Source organism: Rissa tridactyla, chromosome 2 (genome assembly GCF_028500815.1).
Source record: "Rissa tridactyla isolate bRisTri1 chromosome 2, bRisTri1.patW.cur.20221130, whole genome shotgun sequence".
Taxonomy (NCBI): domain Eukaryota; kingdom Metazoa; phylum Chordata; class Aves; order Charadriiformes; family Laridae; genus Rissa; species Rissa tridactyla.
The window spans coordinates 141,959,583-141,974,927 of NC_071467.1; the positions used below are offsets into that span (position 1 = coordinate 141,959,583).

At 40.1% G+C, this 15,345-nt stretch overlaps 1 protein-coding gene across 3 annotated transcripts in view; it reads left to right on the top strand.

Annotated features, from left to right (window-relative positions):
• CDK6 (cyclin dependent kinase 6) overlaps positions 1–15,345 on the top strand; it is a 139,524-nt gene that overhangs the window by 20,418 nt on the left and 103,761 nt on the right. For all 3 annotated transcript variants that reach the window (XM_054190841.1, XM_054190843.1, XM_054190842.1), the window contains one exon: positions 10,962–11,097. In XM_054190841.1, the coding sequence (XP_054046816.1) occupies positions 10,962–11,097 (136 nt within the window). The remainder of the gene's footprint in view (positions 1–10,961; positions 11,098–15,345) is intronic.

The following is a 15,345-nucleotide window of genomic DNA, read 5'->3' on the forward strand; positions in this document are numbered from 1 at the left end:
GAGTGAACAGGGCAGAGGCATTTTCAAAGTCTTTTTCTTTTTTTCTCTTTTTTTTTTTTTTTGATGTCTCTTTGATTTTCTTTTATGTTCCTCCTGAGAAGAAATATTTGTAAATATCTTCAAAAATTAATTGAACATAATCTGGAATCCCACCAAGTAAAGTCTTTCAATTACAGTCTGCCTGGCAAAGACTCCTCTCTCTTAAATTCAGTTAACTTCAAGCGCCTGGTCTAAATTAGTCATCTAGGCATCTTCCATAGCAAGCAAGGAGAGCCAGTACCCCCTAGAGTGATCCAACCGACCTTCTTTCTCTTGAATATGTAGAGACCTACATGACTTTTTCAGATGAACCACCAAACCCTTGAGCATCTCTGTTACATGAGTTATATTTCTTCCACGGTAGCTGAGAGGAGAACTCAGCGCTCCAGGAGCTCTGCCAGGCTCTTGTGTAGATGGGTGGCATTTGAACGCTCTGATGATGGCTACCTAAAGACAGCTACCTTCAATGGCATTGTTAGTTTTCCTGCAAACCTTAAATCTGCCCTCTGTATGTGCTGAATTAAAGCTTTACCTAACTTTGTGTTCCCTTAGTTTCGATGCTTTGGTTGTAGAATAAATACCCCCTCACCGTTTTCTTTCCCTTATGAAGTTATATATTACTCTCTGCCACTCAGTTTTTCTTTTAGAATGCAACTTATAAAGACGAGTGCCATGTTCAGGTGCATAAATCTGGTTGCCTCCCAAAACCTGGCCAAATCCTGTTTGTTTTTCTTACCCATGTGAGCAATTGCCGCTGTCTTTCAATTTTCGGAAATCACCTGAGTGCTCTTTGCTTTGGGGCAGATGGGATGTGATTGGTACCACGTTGAGTGGTGGCGTTAGGACGTGGTGCGGTGCCGCAGGGAGGTTAGTTGAGCCCGCTGTGCTCCCTGACGGGTTTTGCTGACGTGAATGGAGGAATTCCCTTTGTCTGCACTTAACGGTGCCCCTGGCGTCACGGCACATGGACTTCTTGGGAGTTTATCTGGCATCAAAGCCTGATCAAAGTCATTCCCCGTATCACGCATCAACTGCGTCTCTATTTTTATGTCTTTTAACTTCATGCAGGACAAGCATGTGTGGAAGTCAACAAACAAAATGTAAGACACCTTTTGGATTTTCTCTTCGTCTATTGCTGAATGTGGGAACTGCGTTCGCCGCAGTGCTTGCCTTGGAAGTGGGTGGATATGTCTGGTCCTTTTTCAGGAAATTTTGAGCAGTTCTAGTGAATCCATAAACAGATTCTTTCAACAGATTAAAACATTTTTAAAAAGTTGTTTTCATGCAGTTTAAATATCTGGTGTTAAATTCCTGGTTCCATTTGTAAGATAACAAGAACCGTTCATATCTGTTGCTGTTTTCTAGTCCCCCAGAACTAGAAAGGCAACGTTTCTAGTCCCCCAGGACGGGAAAAGCAACTGTTCGCAGTTTTGTTCATTTCAGAACTTAAGGAAAAACAAATAGTCTGATGAACTCTCTGGAATACATTGTGAACATTGTTTTCAGAGATGTATGGCCATACTCAAAAATTAGCTAAAGGCAATTAAAAAGTTAGGAAGGAGAGACTGTAGTACAGATAAGGACACAAAAAAAGGGTGCAAAAGGGGAGCTCACGTGCAATGCTCCAAGTTGTAGAGTTCTCACTGCACAGATGAGAGAAACCAGAGCGGGAACACACACACCAACTCTCGCAGTAGATACAGGTTTAAATGGCATTCAGGGGTTTACATCACCCTGTCCAGGTAACGACTGGCTGAGTATAAGGGAGAGAAAACCAGCCTTTTTTGGCCTTTTGTTCCATGTGCACAGACAATGAATTATCTTTTTATTTTTTTGTTTTCTTCTCTGTTTCATTTCTGAAAGATACCAGGCGTATAAGGGAGACAAAGCCTTAGATGATGTATACTTCCTTAGAAGTCACTTAGGTTGTTTGCACGCTGGAAGTTAAGTGCAGGGTGAGTTCTGGGGTAGTTCAGGGCTAGTGGATCGCGCAAGATGAAGATCTAAGACAGTTTTTTTTCTGCGCTCTACTACCCTATCTCCAAAATTGCATTGTTGTACTGACGGATCTAAAAACGTTTCATAAAATACTGCTCAAAGCTTGTGTTATGTCAACTGACCGTGCTGTCATAGCAATAAACAAACAGGCTCTGTTAAGAAGTTTGCACCTGATTTCCCAGAGTGGTGCTTGTTTCATTCTCTTACCAAGGATTTTCTCTGCTATAATGTCATCTAGAGAGCCAAGAACGTTGTATTTAAGAAATGATACATAATAATAAACCCAAATATAAACAAATTGGCACTGCAGTGAACCCTGCAATGTTTTACTGTGTTTCACTCCAATGTATACTAATTGCTTTCTGTTTAATACATGGATATACAGCGTGTTACATTAAAAAGCCTACAGATTTCCTTAATAATTCTTTGACTACGTTAGAACGCAATTCAAAGGAATAAAAAGAATGAATTTGGTTTTCAAATGAACAGCTGTCTTTACTAACATATACACTATTTAGTTACTTTGTGCATATTGGTATTGACAACTTTTAGCCAATTCAGCCTTTTATTTTTCTTTAGGCTTTTTTTTATGTTTTCCTGCACTTTTGCTTTTGCAGTGGAGTATTGTTGAACCGTGGAAGTTTTCCCTTTCTAAAAGTCGGCTCTTGATCCTTCTTGGAGAAACACGGACCATTGGGTCCCATCTTTACCCATGAAATGTTGTAGAAATGTATTTTCTTACAAGGCTTTAATGTGTCGGTATCTCATGAATCATTACTACAATACTTTTTCTGAGGGTCTTCATCCAAACTGTTGTGAGTGCCAGTAAAAGAACCACAGCAAGATATTTTGCACCCAGTGCTCTCTTTCCCCTCCTCATTGCCATCGCCATACCAGCTTTGGGCTCCTTTCAGCTGCTGCCGGTACCGGCCCTTCTTCCTGGGAAGGGGTGGCACCATCATCAGGGCTCAGGTGTGTTTGCACCATTTAGCAAACCCCCTTACCTTACTTGTTCAATGGCTCTGATGACTGCATTTGCCCTTCACGAGTACTCTCGGTCAGGCTGTGTTTGCTTGTATTCCTGAGGGCTTAGTGTACACCGGAAGGTTCATTCGGATTCAAACAGAACCTGAGTTTTGCCACCGTCCCCCAGTAGAATTATGGCTGTAGAGTCACCTGGAGGTCATTGAGGAACAGCACTCCCTGAATTGATGATAACCATCAAAACAGTAGACCCCTTCTGTCATCTTATACAGTACCTGCTTGTTTGTTTTTAGGTTTCCCCATGCATTCTTAAAAAGCAAGACCTTGGAATCAAATTTGCACTGGAATTACTTGCCGCTTAAAAAATCCGGAATTAAACACCTCAGGGACTGCTGTGATATTGCAAGGATTTAAAAAACCATACGAGACGGTGCAGAGTTATCGAAATGGACATTTGATTTTTTGCTCTGAATACTTTTTATATGGAGTGGAGGGTTGTTATTGCCTTTGTTATTTTTGGTACGTTGGCATCACCATTAAGTCTGAAGTGTAGATAGGTTAGATTATTAAGCTACTAAAGAATGAATGATAATTTATAGTATTGTAAAGTCTTCCAAAGATGAGTTGTTGGTTTTATTTAAATCCAGGAAAGAGATGATCAGCTTAGATTTAGATCCTGTAGGTTTGGCACAAGCATGAATGCAAAATGCAAACTGAAATGTGGAGTCTGTAGCAATCAGTCTGACTGTGAGATACCTACAAATAAAGACTGAATTTTGTGGCATCCCGTCTTGCACAGGTACAGCTGGGAGTCCAGAATAACTTCTGCACTCCTTTCATTTGAATTAAACAAAATCAATATTCATGCATAAGTTTTATTTACATGTTGAGCAATTTAGGGAATGTAAAAAGGAATGCGGCTTTCCCCGAGGAAGGTAGTCTACAGAAAATCTAAAACATGTAATAAAAGGTGCACGTGCTCTGCCAATGAATCGGAGCATCTTTAATTTGTGGTCTGAACTGGAAGCTTATGGAAGCTCACTGGAAGCTCTCAGCACCCTATAACGGCAGTGTACGTGACTCTGAAAGGCAGCGTACATTTGCTTGCCGGAGGATCACATGAGAGCACTATGAATAGGTCAGACAGCTATTGCTGATCCTAAACAATCTGTCAGCGACTGTCTTCACAACAGGCCATGTTATTTTTCTGATTTGGGGGTGACTTGGCCTGTCCCTCGCAGAGAGAATCTGACAGCCCATTTGGTAGGGCAGCGCACAGGAGTAAGCGTAGGCACCAGCAGGCTGGTCTTTTCTCTCTGTAATGGCAATTCCTCAGTGTGTGACCAGTTTGGATTTAAAATCAATTGCAACTGAAGCTGTGAATGAACTGGTGAGGAGTTCAGTATTTCAAAAACTGGTGAACTGTAGGACGAGTCCTGAAAGTGAAGTTCTGCAAGGCAGGTTATTGTTTGAATTACTGAGCCTTACCAGATCCATTTCTGGTCCTTGCCTATTAAAAATACTCTCCCTTCACAAAGAAGGGGAACAAGAAATGGCAGTGCGAGGGCTAAAAAAGACTGCACGCTGCTATAAACAGAGAGGTGCAGAGAACGTCTTGTCAGGCGTATTTTCCCTTGAAGTAAAACTCTTTAACAACTGCATCTTTTAGTGACTTGGGTGGCACGCTGAGTAAATGTACTTGGCCTTTTCATCTTTGGGGCACAACTCTTGGCTTCTGCTGAAAATGAGAATTAGCTTTGGTGGTTTCATCGGAGCAGACATTTGTCTGCATCACAAAACCATTCAGTCTGGCACCGGGGCTGGTCGTTGCTCGAGTGGGGCCCAGCGCAGGAGAGCAGGGGTGTTGCAGGTCAGGGCTGCAGTCGGTACTGAGCGTTGAAAGCTTGCCCAGTCAGCCCACACTATCGGACTTTAGCCAGTGCTATTTACTTCGCTTTCAAGAGCATCTATTTCTCTCTGTCAGTTTCTCTGTCTCTCTTCCTCACACACGCTTAAAGAACAAAAACATCTTTTATACAGCTAAGCATTTTAAATAATTTTTCCAAGTCAGAAAGGGAGAGAGACTGGAAAAAATTACAGCACAAAGCTCAGCCTGCAGATGAACGATTGCCTTGTCATCCTAATATCCCCCTTCCTTCCCTGAAACCTCACTGGTGAGTGGGCTATAAGCAAGAATATTGGCCAAGCTCTGCTGGAGTAGGTCTCCAGGACAGGACTTTTCCGCTGCCTTGCGTTCATCATGCGATTGCTTCTTCGCGGTAGCTCTTTCTGCTCTGTGTGCAGCAGATAATGAGTGAGTGACTGCAGAGTTGAAAACATCTATCTGCATAACATCTGCCTGTCCCAGATAAATTCATTTATTTTATCTGACGTTATGTTCTGCCCTTTTCTGCTATTTGCCTGAAAGAAGTTTCTTCTGAAGACAAGAAGAGATCCTGCTACTCTTTCCTGCGAAGCGAAGCGGGAAAAACGTTCACAAACTCCAAGAAACCAGTAGAAACGTAGAGAATAAGGATTTGAGACGTAAAGTTGCCATGAGCAGTGTAGAGATACCCAAGCTTTTTTTAACGTATCGAGTTTGACTCTAGGCATCTGACTGCTGCTGGATGGAGCTCACGGTGGGCTAGTTTACAGTGCTGCAGGCAGCGCTGTGCTGTCACACCATACGTGCCCAGTACCGAGGTGGGTCAATTGAGCGTGGTCCAAGTGTCTCTGCATTATATTGCAGTCTGCTGTGGCATACCCTCAGTATTGGTGGACATTGGTGCAGCTGCATCTGGCGGGACAAGCACATTGGGAAGCTCCTGAAGACTGCATACGCTTTTGAAAATGGAACTTAGGTCTTGCATTACTACGTGGTTTTACAAATGTTATCCCAGGAAAATGCACTTAAAATATGAGATACTTAAATTTAGCAGCCTGTTCATCTGCATGTGCTCTTTTTTAATCTAGAAGTACTTCACTAAATCTCCTTCGAGTGAGAAAAATCTATGTCTGAAAGACTAGCTTTCAGAGGCGTGGAGAAGTAGGTGATTGCTGATTAAGATGAGACAAAGCAGCATGTCCTGAACAAAGGGAAAGAGCTCTGACATACGTTTCAGAGTGTGAAGCTCTATTTCCTGTTTTGCTACGTGGGACATGGTTCTCGTAACGCACATGTTCCACTCCACTTGCCCAGCTATTGTCTTCTTCATCTGAAATACGACCCCTTTGTTACAATACATTGGGTATATGTGATTTCAAGTAGAGACTGGTTTCTGTTAGCAGAGTCTTTTTCCTCTTCAAAAGCAAGGAGAAGGTAGCTAATATTAAAAGTATGGAGAAAACCATTTTTTTCAAGGAGTACGTAGTTTAAGAAGTTGGGGGAAATGAAGGGCTTGCTGCTGAGTGGCTTCAAGAGAACAGAAGAGTCTAAGGCTGCTGCTGAAATTTGGACTCAAAGGATGCCTGACTGTTGTTCTTCAATGCCTTTTGGTAAGAGAGGCTGAAAATTTCTCTGCCCTTGAAAACTACAGACTCACAGGATTAACCTGAGCCAAAGCCAGTGAAAGCAGAAGCTATTCAGGCTCCCCTCCCCCCCCCCCCCTATTTGTCAATAAACCTCAGTCATGACCTGTAATAGTCTTGGTATCCTAATCTTGTGGTGTTTGTGTAAACACTGTCAGTCACACATAAATTCTGTGCTGGTTTTCTGTCATGTGGATAACTACCTTTCAGAGTTAGGTTGGGACCACCAAACTCTTTCCATCTGAGTCCTTCTCCAGACTTATGAAACCTTAAAACTGTAGCATATTGCTGTGCCGCTACTTACCACACCACAGTCTTCCTGAACATTTCTCCTACTCATAAATCAATGGCGCCGGTTCTCTTCCTCTGTCATGTATAAGCTAGGAAGTAACTCTTCCTAGGAAGACACTGTTTCCAAGAAAATTAAAGTAAATCCGTGTTACTGAAAAACTTTGGAGGGCCAGGACTGTGTTTTTGTTCAGTGCTGTGAGTGACCAGCAGAGTAAAGGGATATGTGTTCATGTTGGATTAGTCCTACTGCAATAAAAATAACAATAAGCCATTCGATGCATTGGCAGCAAAGATCTAATTGTTTGGCCTTCCCTTTGACTATGATCTGGCTAATTTTCCAGATGTACTTACTCATCTGTTTGACAGTGGCCAAGAGAACTGATGTCCTACAGTTTTTCAGGTCTTAAAGTCAGATCTGGTTTTCGGTATTTCTTGCAGGTGGCTTGTGCTGATGGGTTTGATCTCCATCGCTGCTATCTCTGTTTGCTCAGGAAAAAAATGTTTATTTTGCTTGAAAGTCAATAACTTTATAGCAATTCTCAGAGCATCTCAAAAGCAAAAGTTAAGAACTTTCTAGTTAATACCAGTCAGTAGATGCAATGGTTTTCAAAGGAATTGACATAACTGTGCTTTTTCTTATAAAAGCATTAAGCATTCAGGCTTTACATTGTAAAATGAAGATGAACTGAGGTTGCATTTGTCAGATTACAAGTTGTAAGAAGCTTTGGAGACTTCAGGAGGCATCATCTAGTTTTCAAAGAAAACCAAAGTATTTTTGTAGGAAGGCAGGTATTGTGCTAGTTTATAGTAAGATCCAGTAGGCACTAAACACATAAACTAAAGCGGAGGCACAGATTTGTATCGGATACGGTTTTTTTCCTTTAGTACAATTAACTTGAAAAAATGTCTGCATTAAAACACAGGTACTCCGTAAGTGTTCAACAGTGTTCCGGTTCAGATCGACACATCAGGCGGTGTATGACTCCCAGCCAAACATCTTGTTAAATACTTGCAGGATTTCCCATAGCGGATCTTACTTTAATCAAATAATTCAAACGTTTCTTTTCTAAGTACAATAGAAGGGCAGGGCTTGTGTTTACAAAGTATTCAGTATGGAAATCCTGTATTAATTGAGGTACGTTTACCTCACTTAGGACAGTGTCCACATAGTAACTCTTTAAATAAAAGGCCTTTTGCTGTTGCCTGTTCTGTGCAAAGCTAACCCCTCACGTACAGAAAATCATGAGGAAATGGCTTGAGAGTTGTGCACTGTAGACAGCAGAGATGTTCCTCACTAAAGACGACAACTCTATGGCTGATTTTCTCGCAGTGGATGTAAAAGAATATAATTTATAAAAAGTAGTTTTATCCCTATGGAAACTACTAAATAAAGAGGCTGTGTCTTTCTCAATCCATTTCCATAATGATTAGCACAGGCAATGCCAGACGTTGTCGTCTTGTAATGTCGCGGGTGCATATAAGTTGGGCTTTAAATTATTATCTTTCTGAGGCAGTGGCTGTATTTTCTGTGAGTAAACACAATGTACTTCACACAGCCTGGTGCAGGATCTGGAGTTTTTATTATTAACAGTAAAGCATTTAGAGTTTCACATAAAGGGTGTATAAAAAGGAAAGATAATATTATTCCACAGCGATAATATTATTACTCAGTAATAGGTGACTAGAATTGCACTCCTCCGAGTTCCTTATTTTGCTGTGCCATAATCAAAATAAGCCACATACAGAAGAATTAAAGGGAGAATCAGCATTTCCCTCCACAGTGAGTTCAAAATTACATGTTGCTTCTATATTCTATACAGTGAAATCTTTTTTCCTTTTTTTCTTGAATTATAATTCTGCTATAGTTGAAAAGATAATTTTGCCAGTGTATTAAATACCTGGCAAAAAAAGGTGTTTTAGAACATTTTTAGGTAAATGTAGGTCAACACAAAGGAATCATACAGTTGGAAATATTTTCCAGTGTTTATGTTCAGATGTTCAGACCTGTCTGGCTCCTCTCTATTTGCATGTGTTGGGGTTACAGGCAGTCCGGCTACATTCCACATTGATTTATATAAATATATTGCAGATTATTAACCTCCAGCCAAATACCAGCGAGTTTTACTTTTCAGGAAGGTTTGTGACTTTTCACAAAACTGATTTACTCTGTACGGGACATCTATCTTCCGTGTACATCTCATTAAGGGAACCATAAAGGTCTTTAAGAGAAATGTGCCAAGACATTTGCTGTTAAAGTCACTATAATAATTTACATAGCTACATAATTACACAGTTACCATAATAATTTAATTAATATTTGTTCATGTGATGATTAGAGATTAAGTACAGATTAGTCTTCTAGTAGAGGCAGGGTGACAGTCTCTCCATAATCTCTAACTACAGTTCCCAAATTATTACTCACTGAAAAGCTTCTTTAAGCTAAAAGGAATGTGCATGCATCCATTTTTAAAACATGGTGGGTAATAAACAATTTTTAAGTGTCTGACCAAAGATTATTTAGGGAAGTGGGACCACGGCCTTAACATGTTAAATCTATATCATCTCAAGTGAAACACACCCCTCTTTTAAACCTGGATTACAGTCTTCACAGATAGTTGTGCCAATTCTTATCTTCCCTTCTCTTGTGAAATACTTTGAGATTTAAGGTAAGAAGTGAAAACTTGCTACAAAGTGTTTTCCTAGTCTGTTTGTCAGATGTCCTCTTTGAAAAGCAGTGACCCACAAGGCTTTGTGCGTGATCTGTTGTCTACGGGTCCTGCATATAAATCCTTTAGTCCCAGGACAAAGAACAAAACTATTGCTTGATAACGTTGTCAGAAATCCTGCACTTTGCACAAAGTAAGGAAGCAGTTATTCTAAGTAAGAGGATGAAAGATACATGTAATACAACAACATAACTGCTATGATGTTGACGAAAATAAGCAGTAGTATCAACGCTGCTTTGGTTTGTTATCGATGATAGGTTCTTCAGTTTAACTCTATAGACTTTTTTCTCAATAACTGTATTCATACATTTTTTTAAATCTACTGTCACCTAATAAAAGTAACAATTGATTTTGTGCCTCGCTTCAGAGGGCAAGGCAGTCTGATCTCTACAATTTAAAACTAAATGAATAAACACGTTAGTAAAGTATGTAAGCGGGGAGCAGCATCCTTCCTTCCATCTGTAAGATGGTTTTCTGTTGTGATTTTGCAGAAGTGGGACTTGAGGAAACAGCGAAAGTCACTGGTCTGAGTATAGGGGTGAAGCATAGAGGATGGGTGGAAATTTGTGAAAAGGATAAAACGATGATTAAAGCTGGTATGGTAGATGAAGTGGAGAAGATGAGAGAAATCCTAATTAAAAAGAGAAAACAATAGAAACTAGAGTAATCGGATTGGAATGTGACATTATGAAGAGCTTTGCAAATTACTTTGAATTTGATGTTGTGCAACAAGGTGAAATGATAAAGAAATTTCAGTAAAAGAATGACAGAAGGCGATGAGAGAAGAAAGCTTTCTTAATAGTGGTGTCTTGTGGACAAAGCTTTTTTCCAGACTGCATCCCAACTCTCAAGGTATTCCTTGCGTCCAGGAACTTGCAAGACTAATCAACAAAAAAATTCTGTTTCTGCCAAAGGACATTTAATTATAAAGCCGTGTAACGGTGAACGTGGGAGTTATGTGGGAAGAAACTGAAGGTGCATGCAAACACCTTGTATATTTTTTCACAAGAATGTTTCTTGCAATTTTTTTTAAATGTCTGTAAGTGTTGTTACAGCATAGAATGTGGATAAATATCAAGTAATTTTCTGTATTAACTCTAGTTGCTCTGTCCAAACAATATTTTTTTCTTGTAATTATTTCGCTTTGAACAGCTGATGAATTCTTAATACTTAATCCTGTTTCAGAATCCACACATGAGAGAGAGATATGATATTATTGACGTATCAGTAGTTATCTGATGAATCAGGAGCTCAAAGATCGTTCTACCAGTGGAAAGCTCTTTTTTCCATTCTGTGTACTGTAAGAAATCTAAATAGACATGTATGAGCTGCAAGGTGCGTATGTCTGTACTGATCTCTGTATACTTACCTCCTCTTTTCTTTTCCTCCTCTCAGATTGTTTGATGTGTGCACCGTGTCACGAACAGACAGAGAGACCAAGTTAACATTAGTGTTTGAACACGTGGATCAAGACTTGACTACTTACTTGGATAAAGTTCCAGAGCCTGGAGTGCCTACTGAAACTATAAAGGTATTTAAGAAAAAAGATTTTGGATATTATTTCAGAAAATATTAGATAGGAAGGGCAAAGAGATAAATCACAAAGACACACTGTGTCTTTGTGACAAAGACAAAATTCCATAGGATTTTATTATATCAAAATTGAGTAATGCCCAGCCTGGGACATGAATTGTAGCACAAAGATCTGTATTCGCTAAGAGATGTGATCACTTCGTGGAAATGTTGCACTTGGTTGGGTTCGGGTTTTTTTTTTCTCTTTTAGATTTATAAATCCCTTGAATGTCTACTGTTTTACCAAAAGTAGTATTCCAAATCATCAAGAATGATTGCAGCTGTAGGCAGATGATTCCATTATTGTTTAGTCAAGGCCTACTTGAACCTTCCTTAGAAGGTGTCTGGTAGAGCGCTGGGTATTGTTAGAATGGATAAAATAAATCCTGTGCGCCTATCCCCTTCCCTTTGCCTTTTGCTTCCCCAAGAGACTCTTTTTGTTTCCTATCCCTCTTGCCAGAAAGGTTTCTATACATTCCAAGAGCAGAAAATGTTCACCATGGACCTGAGCTCTACAGAGGATGGGCTCAAGGAAGTGGGTTGCTATGACCCGCTGTTGTAGAAGCTGGGAAGGCTCTCAGTAACTGGAAGGATGATTGTGAAGTTTTCCCATCAGATTATCTCATATTTGGCATCTGTAAGGGAGGACCTCTTCCCAGGATAGGAGGTGCTTGCATTATTGGTACTAAAATATGTATACCAACTCCTCTTCTCTCCTGGGAATTTCACAGCAAAGCGCTACATAGAGGAACGTAGCTTCAAATGTTTGACAAAATGTTTACGCCTGGGAAGAGAAGCAGAGGGATTGATGTTCCTACATTTTGACTCTGTCTGTTTAACATTTCTTTTGATTTTTCTTTTTTCACGAGGAGAAATAATTTATGCTTTCAGAGACGGATTATCTTGCGTTTGTATAAGTACTTTCTGGAAGTATGTTGTGTCATCTTAGTCTGGCAAAAGTCCTGAGGGAGGAAAAGAAAACATGAAACCTATCTGAAATTTAGTTGTTTTAATATTTTTTTTGTTAACAGCTTCAAACTTAGGAGTTGTTTGATCTTTCAGTATAAAATTAGACATGAAACTGATAAAGATCTCTTAACTCGTATCAAAGTCATAAATGTATAACATCAGTCAGATCCAGCAACCATGTTTTTTAACCAACTTTAGTGGATAAAATAACATTTTTAAAAAAATGGGTACAGCTTTGATTCAGTCCCAGCAGAAGACTGGAATGTACCTCTTGCATTTGAAGGACTCTTTTATGATAATGCTTTTAGGGTTCTACTTCCTTCTAGGGCTTTGAAGCTACCTAAGGGAACTGTATTTCAACATAACTAACATTGTGAAAATAACATACAAAGTAGCTGACACGTTATCTAACTAAATATATTGAAAGGGATGGGAACTCAATGACCGAGCCTCTGAAATCTCAGGGCGAAATATCTTTCAAGCCATGATTCATTTAAAGCTAACAGAAGAGGTGAGCATTGGACTAAAACACTTGTGATTTTCTAAAAGCCTGTTCTAAATTTGCACTACTAGACTGTAATGCCTATGTGTGAACATAGATTTCATGGAGGTTATATACTAGTGAAGGGAATTGTTGGGTTTACTTTTGATAAGCACTATTCTGCATACATGGTTTACTAGTTCAACCCAGCTGATATATCTGATAATTTGGCACAATAAAAGAGAAAAAGGAGGAGCAGTTCTGGTCTTTTATGTAGAGTTCAAGTTCCACTGCAGCGAGTGTAAAATTCAGCTTGTGCTACATACTGCTCTTTTTGAATGAGTGAAGAAAAACGTAAAATTGCCGTTTACTTGGTCGTCGCTGTTGATTTCAGCATTTGCACAGTAGCTGATGTGTTATTTCTTGAATTCTGTTTGGCATGGGAAAAAAGAGAAATTCTGTTAACTTAAGTTGCACTCTGTTGCTTCACTATTTGTGTGAAAACACCCAGTTTGTGGAGGTACTTTTGCTGATGGTCAGGGCTGATCACGAGGAAGAGTCTCAAGGCTTATTCCTAATGCATGCCGATACCTTTCTATTGATACAGTCTTTATGGATATTCCTGGAAGAAACTGAAGTGAAGCATAGTTCCCCTGGCTGCAGGGAAATATTGCCATTTTGCAGCAACCGAGCATTTAACCCAGAGCACATACATACATCGTTAAATGACTAATCTGACTTTTTATAGTTTGGCTTTTGAGGTTAATACGGATTTGTACTTCATTTATTTTCCAGAATTGCAGACAATTTGTGTAGAGTATTTCCCCTCACCACTAGCACAGCACAAAACAACTGCCAGTATTGTAAGACCATCTGTTAAAGTTCTGCCTGTGTCAGCAACACAGAGGTGCCAAATAAGCCGAGCAAGCTCTGGATAGCTTGAAGTTGAGGGATCTAATATACCTCTTTGGCACCATGGTGTAAACTCAACAGTTGTTAGTGGAACCTGAATGACATAAAATTACTATGAGAGAAGTATCAGCCCCAAAAGATCTTTTCCGTGTGAATTAGCTGCCATCATTACATGCCATTTTGGGGAGGGAGACTCAGCTTTTGCTGGTCTGGGGTATGCTGGGGTTTTTAGTTACCAACTGTCAAGGAATATAAGGGACACCAGTACCATTTTAAGAATTTCCTTTATGTTTAGCAGAGTGTAGCAGTTCAGAGAAACTAACCGTGCTGATCATTGAAACACAACTAAAGGTTTTGTCTCGATGCTGCTCAGCAATGCCTTTTTAATGTCTAAAGCCCTGCAGCAGGAGTCACCCCAGTGGGCAGTTTAGGAACATATCCACAGGTGCCCATAAAACGACAGAAGAGAGGCAGTTTCCCTTTGAGGCATTGCCTGGTAGCGGGAATACTTATCCAGGATGTAGGGCAGACACGCTCACTTCCACTCCCTCTCGCCAGGAGCATGAATGCCGGAGTCCATTTCTGTGGCTATAGCTCTGGCTGCTGAGTTCTAGGTTATTCTGGACAGAGGTATTTTAAATCTTTTCTGCTGAAGGACTTCCATTATTTTTTAACGGAGTATACTTTGGCCTAGAGGGATGGAGAACATGACTCCAAATACTTGCGGACACGGCATTCACCTTTGAAAGAGTACTATGTTCAAGCCCTTAATCTGATTAATATGTCTTTGCAACTACAGGATTATAGTCCAGCTCACCCTTGCTGGCTTTCTCTGCCAGACCTGATTAATATATGTTCCCTACGGGATGAATCAGAACCAGCAATGACAACATCTTCCTTCTTTCCTCTCTACCCATCGTCTCCTCCCTTCTTTTCTTCCTGGGATACTCTTTAACTTTAGGGCAGTTTATGTGGAAATGGAAGGTATGAGTTCAGTTTGCTGAGGCCACTGCTGTTAGTCACGCACACGCCTTTGGTAATGTTAATGGCGTTAGCAGTTGAGCGTCCGAGAGACTCGGCCCATTAGGAACTGTGTTAGTTGACATAAGGGCGGTGGAAATGCGAATGACATGTCTCTGGCAGAAAAATTTTTTTAAAAAAAATAGTTAACAAGCCACTAAAGCATTTTGATGTGTTTGCCTTTGGGACTGAAGCATGTTTAAGCTGGGTGGTCACATTTTGATGTGATGCTTGTGAGGCTGGCATGGGTTTTTTGATCCTAAAGTATTTCGATATGGATCTGGTTGTTTTAACGCTGATTAAATTACATTTTTAATATGGAAATTTTGTGCATGCAAGAAAGTTGATGTTTATTGATTTAAGCTATCGCAATGTATATCGCAATATTTGGCTTTAAATTAATATGTGCATATGATGGGTCTTTATATAGAGCTGTAAATTAAGTGGTTTAGGAATGGCTCTTTGGAGCTCCCTCCAGTCATCTTCTTCTGCCGGGCCAAGGAGTCTGTAAGAATGAGGGGGGATAATAAATTGTTACTGATGTTCTTTAATTTTAGTAATGAACAAAATTAATTTTGTGAGGTAATGTCATTACAAGTAAACTTGTGGCTTCTTGCAGTAGTTTTCTTACACCTGAGGAGAACTTACCCTACCCAAGCTACACGGGCTGACTGGGCTGTGCCATTTTCAATCTGACAGTCGTCAGAAGAGGGACCAGAACAAAGGTCTCCGGTATAGCAGGTGCATACGTTATCTGTCAAGGGATGTTAGAAGAGCTGGGAATGTCCTTCTACCCAGGTCTGTGATCTGTGAATCTTCATGGTA